At 56.5% G+C, this 23,229-nt stretch overlaps 3 protein-coding genes across 3 annotated transcripts; all 3 read right to left on the bottom strand.

The window, feature by feature from the left end:
• Positions 1–10,767: 10,767 nt before the first annotated feature.
• On the bottom strand, positions 10,768–13,178 carry S100A6 (S100 calcium binding protein A6). The gene is made up of 3 exons (XM_006264347.4): positions 13,078–13,178; positions 11,981–12,133; positions 10,768–10,992 (listed from the first exon to the last, which is right to left on the bottom strand). The coding sequence occupies exons 2-3, from the start codon at positions 12,116–12,118 to the stop codon at positions 10,849–10,851; spliced, it is 282 nt and encodes a 93-aa protein (XP_006264409.1). The 5' UTR covers positions 12,119–12,133; positions 13,078–13,178; the 3' UTR covers positions 10,768–10,848.
• A 90-nt stretch (positions 13,179–13,268) lies between these two features.
• Positions 13,269–14,186, bottom strand: S100A5 (S100 calcium binding protein A5). The gene is made up of 2 exons (XM_019499482.2): positions 14,007–14,186; positions 13,269–13,826 (listed from the first exon to the last, which is right to left on the bottom strand). Exons 1-2 carry the CDS (start codon positions 14,142–14,144, stop codon positions 13,683–13,685), a joined length of 282 nt encoding a protein of 93 aa, XP_019355027.2. The 5' UTR covers positions 14,145–14,186; the 3' UTR covers positions 13,269–13,682.
• Positions 14,187–16,119: 1,933 nt separating this feature from the next.
• On the bottom strand, positions 16,120–17,924 carry S100A4 (S100 calcium binding protein A4). The gene is made up of 3 exons (XM_006264344.4): positions 17,818–17,924; positions 16,732–16,886; positions 16,120–16,398 (listed from the first exon to the last, which is right to left on the bottom strand). The coding sequence occupies exons 2-3, from the start codon at positions 16,870–16,872 to the stop codon at positions 16,234–16,236; spliced, it is 306 nt and encodes a 101-aa protein (XP_006264406.1). The 5' UTR covers positions 16,873–16,886; positions 17,818–17,924; the 3' UTR covers positions 16,120–16,233.
• Positions 17,925–23,229: the final 5,305 nt, after the last annotated feature.

Raw genomic sequence — 23,229 nt, 5'->3', positions numbered from 1 at the left:
AAGCAAGGGTAAAGGGAGCCCACCTGTGGCCCTGCCAAAGCTCTGCATCAGGTGGAGACTTTACTGGCAGCACTTACTGTGGTTGCTACATCGTCCTAGGCTGTTTCGTAGTGCCAAAGTCTGATGCTGGTGCCAAGGGCCCCAACTGTGCTGTGAAGCCATTGCTGGATACCCTTGAGGTTCCCAAGCCCCGTTCCTAATTCAGCACTTGCTTCACGGGAGCAAAGACCGCTCCGCACAAATATCTGCAATCGGCTTCCCTCAGTTTGGAGATCAAAGCACTTCCCCAAGTCCTCACCCCTTTCTGGCCGTTGTACACCCCTTTGCCCCTGGTTTAATCCCCCAAACCTGCTGCCACATGCCCTTTCCACCCCAGTGGAAGAGGAGCCTTCACATGGGAAGGTAAATGCATGCCTCCTGCTCCAACATGGCCATTAGCCACCAACCTTCCTGCCTTGCTTGCTAGGTCCTGCTCCCTAGGTTTGAAGCCCAGGAGGGACCTGCTGCTCTAATCTGTCCCATGTCACAGGGGAAGGCCCTGAATTCATGGCTGAACAAGACTGCAGCTCCTGGAAAGGCCTCTACCTTGCAAATGCACCATCATAGGGGAAGCCATTGCAATGGTGAAGATGCCCATACTAGCCGAGGCTAATGAAGGGCTTTCTGTTCTGCACCTGGCATCCCTCCTCTCTCTCTTTTGTCCATTATAGCCTAATCACAGCTCCTGCTACAACGGTGCTAACAGGCCTATTGGAACAACAAGGACAGGGCCTCGGGGATGGTATAAAGCTGCCAGCAACCATGCTGTAAACTTGGCCTTGAGTTCTCCCCTGCCGGGGCAGCGGTTCTCCATCTTTCCCAGGCAGCCGCCCTGCTCCTGGGCCCCCCATCCTACTTCTACTGCAAGCCTGACTCTTCCAGCTGAGTTGCTATGTAACAGCTGCATCCCACCAGCCCATGTTGAGAGAGATGCGATTGTTTACCCTGTCACAGAAACATAGAAAATGAGAGTTGGGAGGGATCTCAGCAGGTCACATCTAGTCCAACCTCCTGCTGAAAGCAGGACCAGCCCCAACTACATCATCCCAGCTAAGGCTTTGTCTAGCTGGGTCTCTAAGGATGCAGCATCCACAACCTCTCTGGGTAGCCTCTTCTGCTGCTTTACTACCCTCCTTGTGAGAAAGTTCTTCCTAATATCTAACTGTAGCAGAAAGCCCCCTTTTCCTCTAATGTAGCAGAAAGCCCCCTTTTCCTCTTGCCTGCATTTGCTCTCCCCTCTTTGGATATGTTTCTCTTTTTCTACCTTTTCTTCCTTCCTCTCTCTTTCACTTTAAGATAAGGAATTGTATTTTAAAATTTGTATGTGTGCATTTTGTATCTCCCCTTGTAGTTCGGTATTTTTATCTATTTGTGTGCCATGGCATTTGTAGCTTGTATTTTATACTCCTCACCTATCAACTTTGAACTAAATGTGTTTTAGTAAGTTATACATTGTAGCATTGTTAACAAAGGCAGGACTCAAACTGCTCTTGGCTGTATCAGGCTGGCCTCTGAAAGAATGAGTGAATCAGTGATTGAATGTGTAACATGGAAGCAGGCAGCAATTATCACCTGGAAGCTGAACTCAATAGAAGACAGTGTAACAACCGGGAAATCTCTATACCTCACTGATCAAGGGCTAGAAGCCCTGGCCTGACTTAATCAACACCAGAGACCAACTTTTGGGCTGAATATCTCCAGATCGACCACTCCCAGAGCCCTATTCTAAATTCATCAACGGACTCCCAAACCTGCACGTACATGCGGACGACCCCTGGGGCTGACAGATGCTGTCCAGTAGCCACCGAGGGGGGGGAAGTCCCACGAAGGTCAATGACCCCTGGATTGGGCAAACCAGAAAACTGGGGAGTCACCAAAGTCTGCCAGGGACAGATAAAAGGCAGTGAAAAGTGACCCTCAGTGGCGCCCTCTTGATCTCCAACTCGACCAGACCTGTCCAGCCAGAAGGACCAGCCGGCGACCCCCTTCTGGAAGATAACACCACACTGAAAGAAGCCTCAACGACAGACTCCAGTGCTTGTAGGATAGGTATACCCGACTCTGTAGCCTGCTACTGTGTGTGTGTGTATGTGTGTGCATGTGTGCATGTGTGTGTGTGGACCAGCCCCAAGGTTTATGATTACAGTGTTTCAATCCGCCTAATAAACTAGAGTTTTAAGGATCCCAAGTTGGACATTTGTAGCCAACATTATTTGGTGGAGAACGCGGGCATTATTCTAGGATTATTAGCGGATTGGTAATTGGGGAGACTGTGTCTCCAGATAGAACCCACGTCCACGGAGGTGGGTGGGCAATAGTCACCCAAGGGGGTAGATTAGGATTTAGACTCACCCAAGGGGGTGGGCAGACTCAAGGAGGGTCTGGGTTTAGTAGTCACCCAAGGGGGTGGATTAGGATTTAGACTCACCCAAGGGGGTGGGCAGACTCAAGGAGGGTCTGGATTTAGTCACCCAAGGGGGTGGATTAGGATTAAGACTCACCCAAGGGGGTGGGCAGACTCAAGGAGGGGTCTGGATTTAGTTGTCACCCAAGGGGGTGAGCATATCTCAAGGAAGGGATTTGGTTATAGAACTGCAGGGGCAGAGTTGGTTAGGAGCGTGAGGACTCAAGGAAACTGAGAGGCTTGAGGCATGTTGAGGAAAATGTCTTTGTTTAGGAAAAAAGCCCCTAAGGTTGGAGCAGGAGGCCAAGAAGATAAGTGGGTACGGAGGGAGGAAATTCCCCCTCTCCATAGGGAGATTCTGAAGGGTGGACCCAGCCCATGGAGGGAGGATGTGTGCACCCCAGGCTTTTCCATAGGGGACATTGAATCTCAATTTGAAAGATTTTGCCTTTGTGAAAAACCCTCGGTTCAAAGGCAACACAGTGCCTTGGTCTGGCTGCTGTGGCATGCTGTAAAAACAGCAGTTGAGGAAAAAGCTCAGCGAGCCTCTGAAATTGAGGAAAAGGAGGAGCTAATCCAAATTCTAAAAGATAGATGTGTCCAATTGGAAACCAGTAATCAGACTCTAAAGGGGTTGTCTCGAAATCTGGAAAATGAAAATGAGCAATTGAGAAAAATAAATCAAGACAATGCCCAAAAATTGGAATTATTGGACCAAGAAAAGGCTAGCCGAGAAGCCTTGCAAAAATTGGTAAAAATAATGGCTAAAGACCAAGCTGAGAAGGGAGCCAAGGTCAAACATGGCCCCTGTCTAAATACCATTAACCGTTTAAAAAAGGAACTCCAGGAGCGCAGCCTGCAAGTAGCAGCTGTCATCCGGGGAGACCAAGCCAGGGATCCAGACATCCCCTTCAATCCAGGAGAGATTTGGGGTGGGGAGATATGGGGAGATCCAGAGGATGCAGGGGAGCCCTGTCCTGAAGACCCTAAGTCTGATCAGGAAAGGACCCTGGTGCCTGAGGTGAGCGCAATCACGCGGACCTCAGTCACTCGGGATGCTCAGGGAAAACCCACAGAAACCACACAGGTAACAGTCCCCCTCGGCGGAGCTGATCTAGCAGCCCTGGGCAAAACCCTGGGATCTGCTAACATTAGGAATTTGGGACAGTGGTTGCAGAAATCCCTGAATGTAGTGGAGTGTGAAACTCTGAGTGTCCGGGAATGGCACCGCTTACTAAGGGCTTGTGCCACCCCAGAGATCCAGGCAGCTATGAATCAGGAGGACAGCTTTGGGGGAGACAATATTCTCCGGAGCATAGTGGGTTTGGGGATCAGTTTGGGAAGAAAGACATTTAAGGGACTTTTTGGGGCTAGCCACCAGACACCTGGGGAACCTGTTAGAGACTATGTGATCCGGTGTGTTATGCTGGGATTGCTGTCAGGGACAGTTCTGCCCCTAGACAAGGAGAACAAAAGGACATCAGACATAAGAAGTATAGATTACCCTCCTGGGTTTTGGAAGGAGGTACAGGAAGGCATGCATCAGCCCATAATTGGACTGATGGGGCCGCTCCGAGAGACCGGGAGATATGTACTGGGAGAAGTCCTAGCCCGGGCCCAGGATGCAGAGAGGTTAATTGGACGTCAAGGGGGGGGCGATTGCAGCCACCCAGTTCAGAGAAAAGCTTAATGACATACCGAATTATGCGGTTACCTATTCTAATGAAAGTGCACACCCCAAAACTTGATAGAGGGGTTGGGGGTCCAAATTATTGCCCCAGCCCACACTGGGTTAACCCCAGGGTATCAAAGGAAAGAGAGGGGGAAAATGGGATTCGGTCAGCAGTTTGGAAGTTTTTAATGCAGCATGGGGAACCAAAAGGGAGATGGCATGGAAAGCCTCTAGCCGAGCTGCTTATCAGAATGGCAGAGCTGACTAGGGAGGGAGCAGCACCTCCCCTTTCTAACAGGGTAGCAGCCTCAGCCCCGGTCTCCGAGGAGCACTGATGGAGCCCCCATAATGGGACCCCTGAGCAAAGCCCTGGCTCATGGGAGAAATTGGGGACCCTCATTTGGGATCCAGGAGGGAGACCCCAAATACCTGTTACGGTGGGAACTCAAGGGTATACCAGTGCACTCCTGAACACCGGAGCTGCACTAAATGTATATGGGAGGAAATGGGACCTAAATCAGGAAAATGGGTACATGTGTCCCAAGAAACTGTTTAAGGGGGCAAAATAGATCTAACCCTGAATCTAGCCTTGTTAATAGGATTCTTTGTGTCCTGAGGAGAGCATCCCAGTAACCCAGCTTGAAGAAAAGAAAAAAAAAAATGAGCCACCAACCACCTAACCCTCGAGGAACAATCTCTTAACCCTGCTGGCCACCTTTCTTGGCTAGCAGGAAGGAACGGCTCTGAGCCGTTGGAAAATACGCATTGGACGGGCTGATCAGTGCCCACCACAATGTTGAGGCAGGAAAAGGCCAGAGAAGTCTTTGACTTGTGACGGCCACCCTCCTGTAGGTAACTGCTCCACTTTTTCCCAAAAAAAAATAAAAAAAAAAATGGAAAATGCTGTGTGCACTGCCACTGCACATGTCAGCATTGCACTTTGTAAATATGAATAATCAGCCGCTGCAAGGAGTTTTCCTTGGCAGGTTTGTGTGTGTTTGTTTTCTTTTGCAGAAACCACAGTGTAGTCAAAGGTGACCGACAAATCATGAGGCCTCACTACTATCAGCAGCATCTTCCTCATCACAGCCATGGCAAAAATTGTCTTGTCTGTTTGTGGTGTCTTGTTATATGTTTTGTGTTTGTTTGTCTGGTTTGTTTTAAATTGTCAGTTTAAATAGATATGATATCATAAAGATATAATATGGGTAATTGGTAATACCTCATCTAAAAATTGGACCTGTCTGTGGATCCCAGACCAGAACACTTCCGTCCGGTTGGACTGGAAAGCTGTTCTGATATTTGAAACAAGGGCAGCAATTCTCAAAAGGTTTTATATTCCACTTGGTTAGCAAAAGGATATTTATTAAGGGTCATGTGTACTTTGTTGGGTTTTTTTTTGGTTTTGTTTTTTCTCTGTACTTCTCTTAAGGATTTAAATGCTATTTAGAATATCAGTATAATAAGATGTGTGTGAAAAAAAAAACTGCATTCAAAGTCATATTTTAATAAGCAAAGAGACAACTATACCATTGTAACTGTTCAAATCAACCTCGTTATGTTATTTTCTCTCTCCCACCCCCCAAGGCTTTTCTCTGTCAATATCTTTTAACTGCCTAAGTTTTGTTTTAACTTCAAACCAGCTGAAGATGACATACCTCCTGTCTATATAGCTGAACAATGGTGTTCAAACAGTATAGTGACATCACCCTTGTGTAAGGCCGATGTCAAGGGGGGGAATAATGTAGCAGAAAGCCCCCTTTTCCTCTTGCCTGCATTTGCTTTCCCCTCTTTGGATGTTTCTCTTTTTCTACCTTTTCTTCCTTCCTCTCTCTTTCACTTTAAGATAAGGAATTGTATTTTAAAATTTGTATGTGTGCATTTTGTATCTCCCCTTGTAGTTCGGTATTTTTATCTATTTGTGTGCCATGGCATTTGTAGTTTATATTTTATACTCCTCACCTTTCAACTTTGAACTAAATGTGTTTTAGTAAGTTATACATTGTAACATTGTTAACAAAGGCAGGACTCAAACTGCTCTTGGCTGTATCAGGCTGGCCTCTGAAAGAATGAGTGAATCAGTGATTGAATGTGTAACATGGAAGCAGGCAGCAATTATCACCTGGAAGCTGAACTCAATAGAAGACAGTGTAACAACCGGGAAATCTCTATACCTCACTGATCAAGGGCTAGAAGCCCTGGCCTGACTTAATCAACACCAGAGACCAACTTTTGGGCTGAATATCTCCAGATCGACCACTCCCAGAGCCCTATTCTAAATTCATCAATGGACTCCCAAACCTGCACGTACATGCAGACGACCCCTGGGGCTGACAGATGCTGTCCAGTAGCCACCGAGGGGGGGGAAGTCCCACGAGGGTCAATGACCCCTGGATTGGGCAAACCAGAAAACTGGGGAGTCACCAAAGTCTGCCAGGGACAGATAAAAGGCAGTGAAAAGTGACCCTCAGTGGCGCCCTCTTGATCTCCAACTCGACCAGACCTGTCCAGCCAGAAGGACCAGCCAGCGACCCCCTTCTGGAAGATAACACCACACTGAAAGAAGCCTCAACGACAGACTCCAGCGCTTGTAGGATAGGTATACCCGACTCTGTAGCCTGCTACTGTGTGTGTGTGTATGTGTGTGCATGTGTGCATGTGTGTGTGTGGACCAGCCCCAAGGTTTATGATTACAGTGTTTCAATCTGCCTAATAAACTAGAATTTTAAGGATCCCAAGTTGGACATGTAGCCAACATAACCTAGGTTCAATAAGGACAAGTGAAAAGTCCTGCACTTAGAGTGGAACAATCCAATACACTGGGACAGGCTGGGGGCTAACTGGGTGGGCAGCAGGTCTGCAGAAAAGGACCTGGAGGTGACAGTGAACAAGAAGCTGAATAGGAGCCAGCAGTGTGCCCTTGTTACCAAGAAGGCTAATGGCATCCTGGGCTGCATTGGTAGAAGTGTTGCCAGCAGATCGAGGGCAGTGATTCTTCCCCTCTATTTAGCACTGGTGAGGCCATATCTGGAGTCCTGTGTCCAGTTTTGGGCCCCCCACTACAGAAAGGAAGTGTACATGCTGGAAAGAGTCCAGTGGAAGGCAATGAAAATGGCTGGGGGTACTGGGGGACAAGACTTGTGAGGAGAGGCTGAGGGAACTGGGTTTAATTAGTCTGCAGAAGAGAAGACTGAGGGGGGACTGAATAGCAGCTTTCAGCTCCCTGCAGGGTGATTGCAAAGAGGATGGAGCTGGACTGTTCTCAGTGGTGGCAGATGACAGAACAAGGAACAATGGGCTCAAGTTGCAGCAAGGGAAGTTATTAGGAAAAACTCTCTAGGAGGGTGGTGAAGCACTGGAACAGGTTACCCAAAGAGGTGGTGGGAGCTCCATCCTTGGCAGGTTTTAAGACCTGGCTAGATAAAACCTTGGCTGGAATGATGTACTTGGGGCTGGTCCTGCTTTGAGCAGGGGGTTGGACTAGATGTGACTTCTTGAGGTCCCTTCCAGCCCTCATTATCTACAATTCTATAAACCTCCCTTGCTGCAAGTGGAGCCCATTGCTCCTTGTTCTGTCATCTGCCCGCACTGAGACCAGTAAATGCTTCAAACCCATTGACCCAGGGAAGGTGCGTTGACTAGGAAGTGAACGCAGGACTCCTGCATGGATGGCAGGAATCTGCAACTGACCAACCAATACCTTAGACAGGTCCAAGGAGCAGCCTAGCTCACGGCATCCACAAGAACCTCCTGGCTTGCTGCAGAGGCACAGGGTCCAGGGATACCAGAGTAGCATAAGCCTCTATGCTGATATATGGAAACACTGGTGACTATCATGTCAGGCCTGCGGGCACATACACGGGGACCTGCTGAGCCCTTGTGACAGATACAGAGGGAAAATCCACCTGCAGAAGCCAATGGCCAATGGGGCCAGGGTGTTGCCTGCAGTCACTTCCCTCCCAGATCTCCTGGCTGTGAAATTCCTAACCAGAGCCAGGCAGCTGCCCTGGCAGGTGGGGATTCCAGGCGTCTTGGCTACAAACTCCCAGTTGCAATTGCAGTTCATTGTGTGATGAGCTGGCTTCACCTTGCTGTATCAGTGAATAACTCAGAAGAAGCCACAAACTGATGCGCAAGCATTATTCCTGTGAACAGTATATTGCAGCGGTGCACTGGAGCTCTGTGAATTGAAACTCTTGGTAGAGGTGATATATGTTATTAAACCAACTAGATAGTTGCAAAAAAAATCTTTATTTGAAAGTTTTCGGGCACACATGCAAAGTGTGAAAGCTTTCAGGTATAGGAGAGTACAAAGATTGTAAAATTTTGTCTAGGTGGAAATGAAAATTCATATTCATATGGGACTCTATTGTTCTTGGCACTGTACACCCCTAAGAAGAGACGATCTCTCCCCTCAACTCAGCAAAGTTCCTTCCAAACTAGAGCAAGGACAGGAGGGGAAACTGAGGCATAAGGCAGGAAAGGGTGTTTGCTAAGACCGCGGCAGAGGCAGGAGCCTGCAATCCTGGCCTGTCCCCTGCTTTCCTGGATCACTTAATCTCCCTAACAAACAAGGAGGAAGGGTTGAGGCCTGTTTCCCAATTGACAGACCATGAACTTGGCAGCACTTGACCCCAATTGTCAAGTTCAGCTTCGTTTGGCATCAAAAGGGCCTCATGAAGGATAAGGACTGCCCCCTCCTGGCCACAGGGAACAGATCCGCTCGGCCATGCTGGGATGTGATGAGAGATGCATGCATCAACCATAACTATTTGAGGAGGTCTAGTAAAAGACATCAGATTTACCTAAAGAACCTTGTCTACCCATGGCTACAATCCATCCCCCTGCACCAACCACAGGCAGCTCTGGCATCAGCCCTCCTCCCTCCTTCCATCACCACCTCCTGCTTCATCCAAGCATGCACAGGCCGCTGGCCGTTGTGAAGGCAGGGAAGCCTTAATGCACACACCAAGATGCGGCACATCAGCCTGGGCTGCCGGGAGGTTGGTGGTGACTCCTCCCATGGCCAAAAGCCAAGAGCTTCCCTGCCCCCTGGACAGGAGCTATCACCACAAAGACACAGCCTGACCCATGATGCAGGTAGGTTCTCCTGCTGTGTTTCTGACTGGGGTTTGACCTCCCCATGCCTACTGAGTGCATCTCTGGAGCTGAGACCCAGGCTTGGCATGGCACCTTTGGAGGCTTCCTGCAGCCTGTTCTCCTAAAAGACCCCCAGCTCCTCTGCTTCTGGGTCCCCTGGTCCATCACCCTGCGGCGAGCTGGAAAGGGAATTGCTAGGCTTGAGATACTGCAGGGAGCATGTCTCTGGACCTTGCACCCCAGTCCCTGCCCCAGCCAACCAGCAAAGCCAGAACCAAGGGTGCCTTGTACCCCCATACTGCCCGCAGAACAGGCATACACATGGCTTCCACCACTGGGCAGGTTGGTCTCGGTGCCTCAGTACTCCCTGGTCCAGTTATGGCTCTTGTCTGAGCACCATGGGTTGGCCAGCACCTTGGCTGAGCCTGGTCCCCATCCTACTGGCTCCCCATGAGCTGACCTGGTGCGTTGCCCCTCTGGACCCGTCGTCTCCAATTCCATACTGAGTTGCTTTCCTGTCATGCCAGACACCGGGACCCCTCTGTGCCCGGTGCTGGACCAGCCCAGGACCATGCAAAAGGTAAGACACAAGACCCAAAGCAGGCCCAAACAGAACAGTAATGCCCAAGGGGCGCACATGTGTCAGGGCCAACTCACTGCCACTGCCAATGTATTGCATGCCCAACAGACATCAAGTTACAGGCAGCAATGCAAAACAGAACAGAGAGGGAAAGAGAGAGAGGGATGGAGTGCGGGAGTGAGGGAGGGATGAGCTGCTCTGCCCCCAGGTTCATTGCACTGCACCGTGCCCTGGAGGCAGCCGTGGCCAGAGCTCCCCAGGCCACAAGCGCCCTCAGAAACCAGAGCATCTGCTATCAACCCTGGGATCTTACACCGGCATCATGGTCCAGCCTGGGAAACGCCGTGGCTTCTCAGGACCATGGTCACCAGATCCGGGATGATGTGGGCAGTTGGCCAGAGCCCGGCGTAGTGTGAGCCTCCTGCAGAGCCGCAGCTGTTGCTCATCACCCCCCTACTCCCCCAGCTGCTACAACATAGGGGCAGAGATGCAGAGGGCATCAGGGCGGCCAGGGCACCCTCTAGCCCAGCCCAGCCCAGCCCTACCCCCATACTGCAGCCCCAGCAGTCTCAGGCATGCCCCCTTGCATTGCCAGGTCTCGGCCCTCCAGCCTCCTATGTGTGCTCAGTGCCAGAACAGTGAGGGGCTGAGGTGAGCTGAGCCCCTCGGCCCCAGGATGACATGCATCTGTCCAGGCCCCAGGGACATCAGGCTGTAGGGACCTGAGCCCGAGCTGCCTCCAGCAGTGCTGGCAACTGGGGCTCTGTGTGCATTGACCCTGGGCCCCCATGCATTGACCCTGCTCCATGTGCGCTGACCCTGCCACAGCCCCCGCAAATCATCCCCATGTCCCAGCATGCGGCACGGCCCCCCTCAATGCCCCATCCTGTCTACTTCAGCCATGCCATGCCCAGCAGATTCCCAGCGGGCACTTGCTCTTGGAAGGCAACAGAACGGAGACGGAGCCCAGGGCAAGGCGTTACAAAAAAGCATTTATTTTCCAGCTTGGTGCCCAGGGCAGGCCCCTCCAGGTTGCCCCATCCCCAGCTATGGCTAGCACTTGTGCTTGGCCAGCTCTTCATGGTAGATCATGGCCAGGGCTGCCAAGAAGGTGACGTACTCCTGGAAGTTCACCTCCTGGTCCTTGTTGCGATCCAGGTCGGCCATGAGCTTGGTGACGTCAGCATCCTTCAGTTTCTGGAGCAGGGAGGAAGCATTAGGTGTGTTAACGTGTTCAGCGTGTGACCCTCGACAGGCATCGGCTGGCCTCACCCTCCAAAATGCAGAACCTGGTGAGCGCTGCTAAGGGGCTCACACCCCCTTTAAAAGGATAGGGCCCTCATTGCTATACTCTGCATGGGAGCAGCTGAGAAGCTGGGCTTCAAAAGAAACCCAAAACATCCAACCCAGGCTCCCCACCATGCCCCTGCAGAGTATAGGAATGAGGGGACTCTCCCTTTAAAGGGTGTGTGAGCTCTCTTGCCCAAAAAGCTTGCAAAGAACTTTTTTCCAACTATTTAGTTGGTCTAATAAAAAATATCACATCTACCCGAAGAACCTTGCCTGCCTGAGCCCTCTGGCGGCACTCACTGGGTTCTGCACTGGAGCAGGGCTGTGCACGTCCTAGGGTTGCTAAGCCAGGCCGTTAGTCACCACGCGGATTCTTTGCATTGCTGTCCTCTGCATCATGAATAGGTGTGGCAGCCCGCCGCCAAATGGGGAGTGGGCCCACTGTTCTGGCCTTGCACCCTCATGCACACATTCAGACAGGTATGCACATACATGCATGCACACAGTTGCACACACAACTTCCTGAGCCAGACACTGATAACCCCGGGGGGAGCCTCTGCTGGGTAGATTCTCCAGCTGGGCCATGAGCTAGGGGCAGTTGGGACACTACCAAATCCCCAAATCCTACTGCCCCCCACATCCCCAAGGGTGTGATGCCAAGCTGTTGGCTGGAGCCTTGGGAAAGCAGGGTTCCTTCCCAGCTCTGCTACTGACTTCCTAGGTGACCTTGGGCAAGTCCCCTCGCCACCCTCCCGTCTCTGCCCTCCTCCAGGCCAGGGCCATCTGCGCTTAGCACCAGGGGGGCTGATCTGGGCCCAGGTGACTGGGCCTCTGCAGGTGCCAGGCTTTGGCCTCTGGGATGCTACCAAACTCTGCTGCCCCCAGCCCCACTCACCGGGCCAAGGCTGAGCTCCTTCTGGATGAGTTCCTTCAGCTCCTGCTTGCTCAGTGTGTCCTTATTGCCTTCCTTCCCTGAGTACTTGTGGAAGACATACACCAAGGCCCCGATGGCCTGGTCCAGGGTGCACGACATGGTTGCGGGGTGGATCTGGGTGGGGGCAGAGATGCCTGTGAGCTGCAGCAGGGGCCGGGGGGGCTGGAGATGGGACGGAGCAAGGACAGGGAGACCGCACGGGTGCCCATGGCTCTCTGGCCTGGCTGATCCAGGGATATCCAGGGTCTGCTGTGCAACCTTGATGCTCCCAGGAAAAGCGGGGTGGGGGCTCCAAGACACCCTGGGGATGGGCACGGGGAAAGGACAGGAGAGAAGGGGTAGGGCCTGGCTCTGAGCAGAGATCCAGGGAGTGCCACATGGATCCCAAACCGGGGCACCCTGACTGGCCGCAGGCCTTTGCGGACCGCAGGAAAGGGAGCGAAGCAGGGTGGAGGCACTGGGGAGCGGGAAAGGCAGACCCGCCGCTCACCCCCCTGGTTGCTCTCAGGCTTAGTGGGGCCCAGGCATGAAGCACAGGGCAGGGTGGGGACCAAGCCCTGAACCCTGTAGCTCCACATTGAGAGACAGCCGGAGCCAGTGCCTTCTCGCCCACTGCCACAGGGTGTCAGCCGAGACCTACTGGGACAGCTGCCAGCTTGGCTGTTGTGCAAGAAGCCACACCCCACACCGGGGCATAGCAGTCCCCCCACATCGCCCAGGCCCCCCCCAGGTTTTTGGGACCCTGCTGCCCCCAGAAGCACCGTCTGTGCCTGGGAAACCCAGGTACAAAGCTCCCACAGGTATTGGGGACTACTAGGGGACCCTGCAAACCCAGCTGGAGAGAGCTGGGGGGAGGACGGGGTCCTTTGGGGCAGGAGCAATGGGGTCAGAGGTAGAGGAAGGGAGTCCTGGCCTCTCTGTCCAGATATGGTCCCTGGAGCCAGCTCCAGAACTGCTGCCAGGGAGGGAGTGGGGCAGGGGCACAACTGGAAGAGAGTGCAGCCACAGCTGGCGGGGCAATGGCAGCACTCTGGAGGAAAGGGAAAGCGCCAACTTACCAAATGAACCGGAGAGAAGCGAGGAGAGGAGAGCAGAGGAGAGCGTGGGATGAGGCTCCAGGCAGCAGGCAGCCTTTATAGATCGGGCTGGGTGCCCCCCACACACACACCTCCCAGGACGCTGGGGAAGCCCTGCCCCTCTGCACAAGCCCTGCCCCTACTGCCCCGGACACTACCCAGCACCATGGACCCTGCCCCACCGCACCCAGCCCCCCACCACACACCGGCCCCGTGCCAACTGGGCTCTGGGGCAGGGCAGAGGTGGGTCCCCATGGTGACACCCTTCCCAGGCCACAAGCTAGTGCTGCCACAGAGCCCCTGCCCCACCTGTAGCAGCAGGGCCCCAGGAGTCTTTGCAGGGGCTGTCTCACTTGCCCCCCCATGCATCCTCTCATGTGGGGCAGGGGCATCACCCCCTGCTCTATCTGCCCCTCCCCTGCACGGGGGTTTCCTCTGTGTCCCTCCCCATGGCTCGGAGCCAGAACCAGGCTGGAAAGGAACCAGAGTGGAAAAAACAACCTCAGGCGAGCAGCAGGCGGAAAGCTCTTTATTGAAGGCAGCTGCGCTGCAGCCCAGGCCAAGGGACCTGGGCGTGGGGGGCTCTGCTACTTGCCATCCTGCTGGAAGAAGTCGTTGTAAGCCATGCACAGGGCAGACAAGAAAGCCGAGTACTCCTTGAAGTCGATCTCGTCATCGCTGTTCTTGTCCAGAGTCTTCATCAGCTCGTCAATGTTGTGCTCCTTCATTTTCTGCAGAGCGGGGCCCAGCCGATCACACGCAGCCCCTGGGCTTGTGCCAGGGACAGGGAAACCCGGGGGGGGGGGGGGTATGGTGGGTATAGCAGGGAGGACTTCACCCTGCAGCGTTGGAAGGCCCCGATCCCGGACAGAGAGGGGCACACCCGCTGCAGCCCCTCACCCAGCTCTCACCTGGCCCAGCCCCAGCTCATTCTTCACCAGTGCCTTCAGCTCCCCCCGGCTCAAGGTGAACTTGTCACCCTCTTTCCCCGAGTACTTGTGGAAGGTGAGGACCAGGGTGGCCAGGGCTTTCTCCAGGGGGGTCTCCATGCCACCTGCAAGGGAGAAGGGGACGCGGGGAGCAGAAGCGCGACACCGGGGTGAAGACCCTTGGGGCTGCTCAGCTCAGGAAGAGCAGCAGGATGCGGGTTGTGGGGAATAAAGCCTAGAGAGACCCAGGGACATGGCCAAGGTCATTGAGGGGGCAGTGGCAGGGCAGGGGATTGAGCTCAGCTCCTGGCCTTCCACCCAATCTCTAGACAGCAGTAGAGGTTTCGCAGGGCCAGGCCCCCCACCCCCTCCAGCACGGCCATTGTGTGTGCAGCCCCTTGCACCACAGCCTTTGGCCTCGGTGGGTGCTTACAGCAACGGGCACCAGATCTCCTGGCCCAGCTCATCAAAGCCCAGGCCCATGCCCCTGAAATCCACCACGTGGGTCCTTCACCGTTAGCAACGTGGTGAGCAAACAGCAGATGCCCACAAACTGCTGGGCAGGGTGTGGCTCCACTGCCCTGGGGCACCTGACTCATTCACACCCGGACCAGGCGGGTCCTATTGAGGAGGCCTTTCAAAGAGGCTTAGGAGGGATTAGGTGCCTTTTTGCACCTGGGCTTCTCCGGTAACAGCCTTTGCCCCAGCTCAGTGGGACAAAAGAACGGGGGCTCACCTCCCCCCCCCCCCCGCCCTGCAAGGCTGGGGACACAGGAAAGAAGCCTCCAGGGTGCAGGGGGAGGTGGAATTAACCTCATGCCCGAGGCCCAGGCACCACTGGGCGCTGGGGACTCTGAATAGGTGGGGGGGTAGGAAAGGCACAGCTGCCCCATCTGCCCAGGACCCCCTGGGTCATGCGGTTACCATCCTGCTGGACCAGCAGCCCCATGCAGAAGCATTAGAGTCAGCAGCTGCTGCACGTCTGGAGAAGGCAGGACAGAGAAGTCCCCAAGCCAGCCTATCCCCCCATCTCACCAGCCCAGCTGATGGCATCGAACCCCCCAACCTACCAAAGAGGAGATCACGGGTGCAGAGAGTCCAGGGCAGGGCAGGCAGCTCCTCTTATACCCTCCTGGCTCAGGCACCAATGGAAAGTGGATGCAGTTGCCAGGATCCTGGCTCCCCAGGGTCACCGCCTGCCCATGCTTGTGGGGTGCAGTCAGGGCACGGCCTTGGAGCCAGATGGCCCCTGCACCCACTGCCCGGGGTGGCCTGGGGTTACCCCTCAGCTCACAGCTCCCCCAAAGCAAATCCAGAGCAGAATCTGGCCCCATGCAGAGGGGATGGGAGGGAAGGGGGCAGCTGGAGCATGATGTAGAGGATGTTCCCAAGGACATTGCTGTCTCCATGGCAGTGCCAGCTCCTGGCACCAGGGATTTCAGCAAGCAGGATGCTCCAGAGGGGCAGAGCCCTGTTGCTTAGCAATGCCCAGCTGGGGAGATGCAGAGCCGGAGGCAGGGGGTGGACAGCAAGGGCCCAGGACAGGTGCCCGGCAAGAGCCAAGGGTTTGCTGTGGGGGGCTGCTGGGACTGTCCAAGCCCCGTCATGCAGCAGCCATGGCTCCATCCGGTGGAGTTGGACCACAGGCACTGCTGCCTCTCTGTGGGTGACCCCAGGGCCACACAGCCAGCTGCCCTGGAGTGCTGTGGCCCAGCCCCTCACCCTGGTCTTGGGACCCCATGGTCACTGAGCTGTGGGGAAGGGGCTGCAGCAGGCTCTGGCTCTGCAATAAACTCACCCAGGTAGGAAAGGACTTATGGGGTCACCTGCCAAGATGGATCCCCCTGGAGCGGGGTAGAGCCTAGGAGGAGCTCCCCTTGCTGCCAGCAGTTGAGGGCTGCTATCCTGGAGTTGGAAGGAGCAAAGCCCCCGACCCCGGTTTGCTGCACTTTTCCCTGCGCCTGGATCAGACCCCTGCTCTTTTGGGCAAAGCTGGCAGAAACCCTTGAAGACCCCACAGGGAACTTTACCCACCCCTACGACTCCATGTGCAACACAGTCCGGGAACCAGTTACACAGTCGAAGACACACACGGGACTCTGGAAGTGACTTTATTGCACGGGCTCTCAACGGGCTCTCGAGGCAGTGGTGAGCAATGCAGCGGGGGTCCCAGGAGGAACCCACGCAGGACAGCCCAGGCCCAGGGCAATCACTTCCTCCGTGGCATCTTGTCGGGGCAGCCCTCAAAGATGTCGTTGCACATCATGGCAGCGCAGGCCAGGAAGGTGGCATACTCCTGGAAGTCCACCTCGTTGTCGCGGTTGCTATCCAGGTTGCTCAGCATCTTCTGGAAGCTGGCATCATCCGTCTTTTTCTGCCAGGGGGAAGGAGGTGGGAGCAGGGTTCAGCCTAGCCCAGAAATGCTCTGCACCCCTCCTGCAGCTCAGGGCATCACCCACCTCCCTCCACCCCATCATCCGCGTGTACCCGCCCCAGGCAGAACTGTTTGGGACAGGACGTGGGCACCTCCTGCCCCCCTCCCCTCTTCAAAGGGGCAGAATAGATTTATCTGAGAATAAATCCCAGAGCAGGAACCGAGCCCCCTCTGCAAGAGGCCACTGGACCCCTTCACAGGGGCAGACAGGTCTCCTGTGCCCAGGTCCCAGCACCGCCCCCAGTGCCTGGGGGTCCCAGTCCCCCCACTCACACTGATGAAGCTGGGCAGCTCCTTCAGCATCAGGTCCTTGAGCTCTGCCTTGTTGAGCTTCAACTTGTCGCCTTCCTTCCCCGAGTACTTGTGGAAGGTGGAGACAATCACTTGCAGTGCCTGCTCCAAGGGATGCGCCATGGCAGATCTGGGAGCTAGAGACGTGGGGAGGGGGCTGCTTAGAGCACGGCCCGAAGCACAGAGCTCCCTACCAAGCTGGGACCAGCTGGCCCAGGGGTTAAGGGTGCAGGGACGGAAGCAGATTTGAATATATTTGAGTGCCTTTGCATAGGAGGAGCACAGGCAAGGTACCCGGGTCCTGTCTTTTGTGGTGTGCCCAGCTCTCCCAGCATCCCCACCAAGCCCTCCGGTCACAGACCCTTCACCCAGGCCCATGGGACAAGTGCTAAGTGCCTATAGCCTGGCCCTGCCCAGCATCCCCAGAGGGAGGGCCCCCACCTGCTAATTGCACCAAGGCAGGAGGATGTGTCACTGTTTCCTGCCTGCTCCCAAGCCTCCCCTGAGGTCATGTTGGCAGCGCAGATGGGCGTTGGTAGCCAGCGCCAACTGCAATGACAGCCCAGGGGCTGGAGGCTTAGCAGGAGCACAGCTGGAGGGACCGAGCGATGACAGCCTGAGGGCTGGGGGCTTAGCAGAAGAATGGCTGTGGGGGGCAAGCAATGACAGCCTGGGGGCTGGGAGCATAATGGGAATACAACGGGGGGCACAAGTACTGCAGACCCCAGCCAGGCTGCTGCATAAGCCCAGACTCCAGAGGAGGCATCACCCTTTGCGTGGGTCCGGGGAGGCCCTTTGCAGCCCTGGCTGTGTCAGAGCAGAGCCCCAGACCTCCACTAACCCCAAAACTGCCTGGATGCAGAGGGCAGCTCTGAGACCCAGGCTAAGTGGGGAACCCGTGGCCGCCTTCACCACCCCAGCTCAGGATCATGTACATCTGCTGCAGCAAAGGCAGCGCCCCCTTCTCCCAAACCGCAGGGCTGGCTGTGTCCCCAGCCCCCCATGCACAAACCACCAGCAGCTGGAGCAGCTGAAGCCCCAAGCATCTCAATAAAACAAACCACTTACCAAGGCAGCGAGGCAGGAAATAGGCTGACAGATGCTGGCCGGACAAGCGGCTGAGCAAAAACCCTCAGTATTTATAGTCAGCGTACATGACTGGGGACACCCCCTCCGGCTCTGGAAATTAAAGCAAGGCCAATGAGCGGAGGAGCACCCAAACGTCCTGGCAGGCATTGGCTACAAGGGGCTGGGGAGCCCTGGGCCCCATGTCCTGCCCTCCCCTCAGGCCCAATTTTGGGCAGAGAAGAATGGGCGGATGCAGCCACTGCCCCGGTGGGTGCAAGGGGCACCGACTGGCACCGGGCCATGGGGTGTATCTGCAGGGGAGGGAGTGGAACAGCCTGGACAAGAGCAGGAAACAAAATGAGGGACGAACTGGGGGAGTCAGAGCTTAATGAGTCTTTGCAATCCCTGGTGGGAGAGAGGAGGGGGGGGCGGGGGGGATGAGCATGGGGTGGATGAACACATGCATGGACATGGGACAAGGCAGCGTGGGATGGCTGCTCAGGTGAGTCAATGGCCATCATCTGAGATCTCCCTTACCCCTCTCTGTCTAAAGCACCCCAAATTGGATAAACCTGCCATGTGTCCAGGTGGCTCCAGTCCACAGCCATACTCCTGCCTGCCCCCCCCCCTCCCCCCACACTTTGCCCCGAGATGCTTCAGGGAGAAAGGGCCCAGGAAGCATGAAACAGTGACAAGGGCTTCATCAAGCCAAGGCATCTATTCACGCGTCACCTACCCTGGTCACGCAGGGGAGGAAACCCTAGGACAGCTCAATCACAGCTGCATAGGAAATGCCTGCCCTACCCGGCACGGCCTGATCATGGACACGCATTTGCTCCGAGGGTTAATCCCAGCGAGCATGAAGCGATGGGAAGCATCCGCAGCTCCATGACGCACAGTGCCCGAGCTGCTGTTTCGGAGTGTTTTTCATTTTTTTTAACTGAAATTGGAGGCAGCTGCCTTGCGTTTCATAATGGTGGGAGGGCGGTGCCGCTGAGTTGTGTAACCAGATGCTGGTCTGGCCTGGGCTGTATTCTTCCACTAAGTGTCATAGGCCCCACGGTCCCGGTCACGTGCCAGAGCATCCCCCTGAGCTGGGTGGACCAGGCCAGTGGGGTTGGAGCAGGGGATACAGGCTTGATGCCCTGCCAAAGCCTGGGAAGGTCACATCCCTGCAGCAGGGAAGTCCCCACAGCAAGCCACACGGGGACCACCAAGTCTTGCCCACCCAGGCTTGTCTTTGCCATTAGCCCCATAGGCAGGTCTCTGGGGTCAAACCCTGATGGTGTCCACACTGGCCCAGCATGACCTTAATCTGCATCCTCCTTCCTGCAATGTGGCCAGCTCAGAGCATAGGTGCAAGCCAGGATGAGGCGAAGTTGCAATGCTTGGAGATGCCCCGGGTGGATCAGAGGCCACAGGGCAAACTGCAGGCATGAAAGCAAAGCTGCTGCAACCTGGAGGCATCTCCCAGCACCCCAGCATCCTTGGAGCCTGGGTCAAGGCAAACTCCAGAGCCAGGGGCAGGCAGGATCTCCCAGGAGACAGGGCTGGGAATGGGCCCAGAGCTGTACCAGCTCTGCAAGGCTAGCAGGGAAAGAGTTGGCTCCAGGCCTGATTACCCTGGGGGCACAGGGCTTGGTTGGCATGGAACTGGCTGCTAAGCTAGCCCAGAGCCAGGACCCTGGACGGCTCAGCCCCTCTGCCACAGGGGCCATGCGAAGCCTCTGCTGCCAGGGAGAGAAGAGGCATGGACCCTACATGAGATGGGAGGCCCTCAGCTCTCCTGGGCTGCAAGCCCAGACATGGGTGCCCGATGCTGGAGCATCTTGGGGAGTGCCAGGCTCTGCACCCCGACCCCCCTGCTCCAGGAAGGAGAGTGCAGAGCGCTGTCAGCTGCCACCTCCCTGAGAAAGGACCCAGGACCCACAGGGCAGGGCAGCCCAGATGCCCTCCCCCAGTCACACCTGGGCCTGGCTTGGTCTTAATGGGTTCAACCTGTGCAGAGGAGGTGGCAAGCCCTGCTGCCTCCTGGAACAGCCCCACTCAGCCCCATGCAGGCTGTGACTCACATGGAGCTGAGGAGGGAGGTTTCCGGGTAGGGGAAAGTCCTGCTGCTTCCGGCTGGAGGAGAGTGGGAGGAGGGCGTGGAGCTGGGCCAAGGCCTTGTGGGTACAGGGATCTGAGCTGCAAGGGCTCGGGGGTTGCTCAGAAGCAAAAGGGACTAGACCCCTGACTCCCTGGGAGGGGTCTGGGAGTGCATGGCTGCAAAGGCAGTGCCCAGCACCATGCCGTGGGGCTGGGGTCAGTGTCACCACCTCCCAGCTGGAGACCCCAGGTCCTGGCAGCAGTGCCGGTGGGCAGTGGGGATCCCGCTGCATGCCAGCTCGAGGGTCCCCATCCCCCAGCTCACCCATGCAGGGGTCCTCCCAGCTCACACCCTGCACAGCTGGAGGGGGCTCTGCACAGCTGGCTCCAGCCTGGCAGGTCCCAACACCCCCCAGCCAGCTGCAAACCCTGACATGCAATTAAATAAAAGTTGAGTGGGGAGGATGCCGCCATGCAGAAGGGAAGCGAGCGGCAGGGGGGAGGGGGAGCAAGCAGCTGCTTCTCACTGCACAGCCAGGCCTGTGGAGACCTGAATGTCGGTGCAAGTGCAGCCCCATTCTGCCTGGGGACCATGGCTCAGCCCACCCTGCTCCCCAGCTCACAAGGCCCCAGGAACAAGCCTGGTCTCATCCAGCTGACAGCGCCGAGGATGCGCCTTCCCGCATCCTGCCAGAGTGGGGGGGCAGCAGTGGCAGGTCGCAGCACAATGGGGCAGGGGTCTGAGCCCCTGGGGCTGCCCAAAGGGAGTCTCTCCAAGCCCCTAGTAGCTCCAGGGGTCCTCATTGCTGGCCCCTTCTCGAACTGCCCAGAGCTGGGCCATGGCCACCTGCCCGTGTCAGGGTACCTGGGGGCATGGAGGTGGGGGGTACTGGTGCAGAGCATGGGGTGGGAGAACAGCCCATGAGCCCAGCACCAGGGGCTCAGAGCCACTGCGGTCATGGCAGGACAGCACGGACAGCTCTCGGCTAGGCCTGGGAACCAGGGCACCCGGTAGCAATATGCACCACATTCACCCGCTCCTGAACCCGAGTCCACATTGGCAGCTCTCCATCCTCACTGCAGGCCCTACCCACCCTTCCCCAGGATCTGAGCACCCAGGACCAGTTTGGCAGGCAGGGCCGCGCAGCTCTGAACCTGGGGGGAGGCACAATTGTTTGCTCCTGTCCTGTTTGCACTGGCAGGGACCGGATCGGCTGTTTGATTAGGGGGCAGAGCCCAGATGGCTCCCAGGGCTGAGGGATGAACCCAGGTTGCTGGGTCAGGAGAATGATCAGAGCTGGTGCAAGGGTGCCCCAGGCCCCAAGTGGGCTGGGGGGATTGCTCCTGCCCTGCAGCAACCCCAGAGATGGGATGGGAGCAGGTTTGCATCTCCATTTCCCAGGGAAGCCGTGGGATTTGCCCACCGCTCTGCCACAAGCAGGCTTAAGTTGCCAGTGCCCCCCCATCCCCAGGCCCAAGGGACCCCCTGCCCTGACCAAGCCCCCCTGCACCAGGGGAATCCAGCAGTTTGCAATGAGATCCAGGCCTGGACCCTGAGGTTCACCCCTAGCCCTGAGCCCTTCTGGGATGGGGGCGATGGATGGAGGATGCCCAGCTGCAAATGCCAAGGACCAGGCTGCAGGAGAGGCAGGACACCTTTCCACCCCCCTGCAGCCCTTTGCAAGCCAGGAGGGAGCTGAGAGCAGCAGTGCAATGCTGTTGGGGGGCTGGGGGCAGTTCCCCATCCCCAGGGGCTTCCAGCCACCAGGGTCAGTGCACAAATGGCAGCACCATCAGCGCATGCAGCGAGCAGCCAGGGGCAGGTCTCAGGGGTTCTCCCATCACAGCCCCATCCAGAGCTGTCCTATCCCTATCCCCATCCCCTGTCCCAGGTGAAACCATTCCCACAGCAGCAGGCAGGTGCGCCTGGGCGTGGGACACCACAGGGACATGTCTGCAGGGCAGATTTATCCATCCAGCTTGATGCTGTGGCAGGTGCTGCGAGCATCAGGCCTGGCCCACAGGCAATCAGAGCACAGGCAATCAGACCCGGACCCTGTAGAGGCAGCCCCAGCTGGGCAAGAAGGGGGGCTGAGAAGGGTTGGAGCAATGCAAGCAGGGGGAGGAGAGGGGTGCTGGGGCATCCTGGAAAGTAGCAGAGGGGCAGGGGTCAGTGGTCCTGCATCAGGAGCAGCCGGAGAGGCCCCAGGGTCTCGGAGACATGAAAGGGGAGGATGCTCAGCCTTGAAAATCGAGGCCCCTGTGAGCTCAGAGCCCCCAGCCCCATATGGGCAGGCAAGAGCGGGGGCCCAGACCACACGGTAAGCAATGCACTCACACATTTGTTCATAAGCAGTGCCCTTGCACATCCCCTGAGCACATCAAGCGCGCTCACAGGCTCACCATGCACAGGTAGCACACTGGCACACTCACCATGTACAGACAAGGCACTCGCACACTCACCGGGGACATGCAAGACACACACCCCTCCCCACCATCCAGCACCCGGCCCAAAGCCACTTCCTGCTTCCCAGCTTCTCTGGCATCAGCCCGTGGCACGGTGCCCAGAGCAGAGCGGGGCACGAGAGCCTGACTCATCCCTTGGCTCTGGGCTGCAGAGGGAGGTCCACCGACAAGCAGGGAGTGGCCGGGCTGGGGCAGGGTCTCCCTCCCTCCAGATGTGCCCTGCCCAAGGCTGGAACCTGCCAGCCATGCCCTGCTCCCAGGCCGCACCCGGACACCTGGGTCCCACAGGGAGTTTGCAAGGACCAAGCCCCGTACAGGCTGCCCTGGCACCCCAAAGAGCCCAAGAGAACCCCTCATCCAGCCACACCCACTCCCTATACAGGGAAAAGGGTTGAGGCTTTGCAAACTCGGTTCACACCAGCCCCATACACACAACCCAGGAGCCAAGGAACCCCCCACCTGCCCAGTCCTGGGGCTGTTCTTTCCGGCACCAGGCTGTAGGGCTCTGTAACCGCAGCACTGTGAGTCACTGCAGCTCCCTCCCCAGTGGAAAATCCCCAGCGGGGGCTGCTGGGCAGCAGCCATGACGGGCTGAGCATCCCAGCGGGTCCCGGGGCTAAGCCAAGAGCCGCGGGAACAAAAGAGCTGGCTGTGCACAGACAGGCGCCAGCCTCCGCACTGCCCCACGAACCTACTGATGGGTCTGGGCTGGGCTCCCCATGGCCGCACTGGGGCTGAGGTCCAGCCAGGCGTTGGCCACATGCTCCAAGCCACCAGGCAAACAAAGGGCCCAGTGTCTGGCACTTCCCCTGCCCTTTGTGGCAGCAGCTCCCTGGGACAGGCTGCAGTGGGACAGGC

The sequence above is a fragment of the Alligator mississippiensis genome, chromosome 15, assembly GCF_030867095.1.
Source record: "Alligator mississippiensis isolate rAllMis1 chromosome 15, rAllMis1, whole genome shotgun sequence".
Taxonomy (NCBI): domain Eukaryota; kingdom Metazoa; phylum Chordata; order Crocodylia; family Alligatoridae; genus Alligator; species Alligator mississippiensis.
Note: the sequence above shows the minus strand (reverse complement) of the source record. Positions and strands in the feature narration are given on the sequence as shown.

What these genes read in the sequence shown, in the direction of transcription:
- S100A6 (XM_006264347.4), bottom strand. Translation starts at nt 12,118, where the DNA reads ATGTCGTGCACCCTGGACCAGGCCATCGGGGCCTTGGTGTATGTCTTC. An exon ending in AGGAGCTCAGCCTTGGCCCG is followed by an intron (nt 10,993 to 11,980) that starts GTGAGTGGGGCT and finishes TCCCTGCTCCAG; the next exon opens with AAACTGAAGGATGCTGACGT.
- S100A5 (XM_019499482.2), bottom strand. Translation starts at nt 14,144, where the DNA reads ATGGAGACCCCCCTGGAGAAAGCCCTGGCCACCCTGGTCCTCACCTTC. An exon ending in ATGAGCTGGGGCTGGGCCAG is followed by an intron (nt 13,827 to 14,006) that starts GTGAGAGCTGGG and finishes CCCGCTCTGCAG; the next exon opens with AAAATGAAGGAGCACAACAT.
- S100A4 (XM_006264344.4), bottom strand. Translation starts at nt 16,872, where the DNA reads ATGGCGCATCCCTTGGAGCAGGCACTGCAAGTGATTGTCTCCACCTTC. An exon ending in AGCTGCCCAGCTTCATCAGT is followed by an intron (nt 16,399 to 16,731) that starts GTGAGTGGGGGG and finishes TCCCCCTGGCAG; the next exon opens with AAAAAGACGGATGATGCCAG.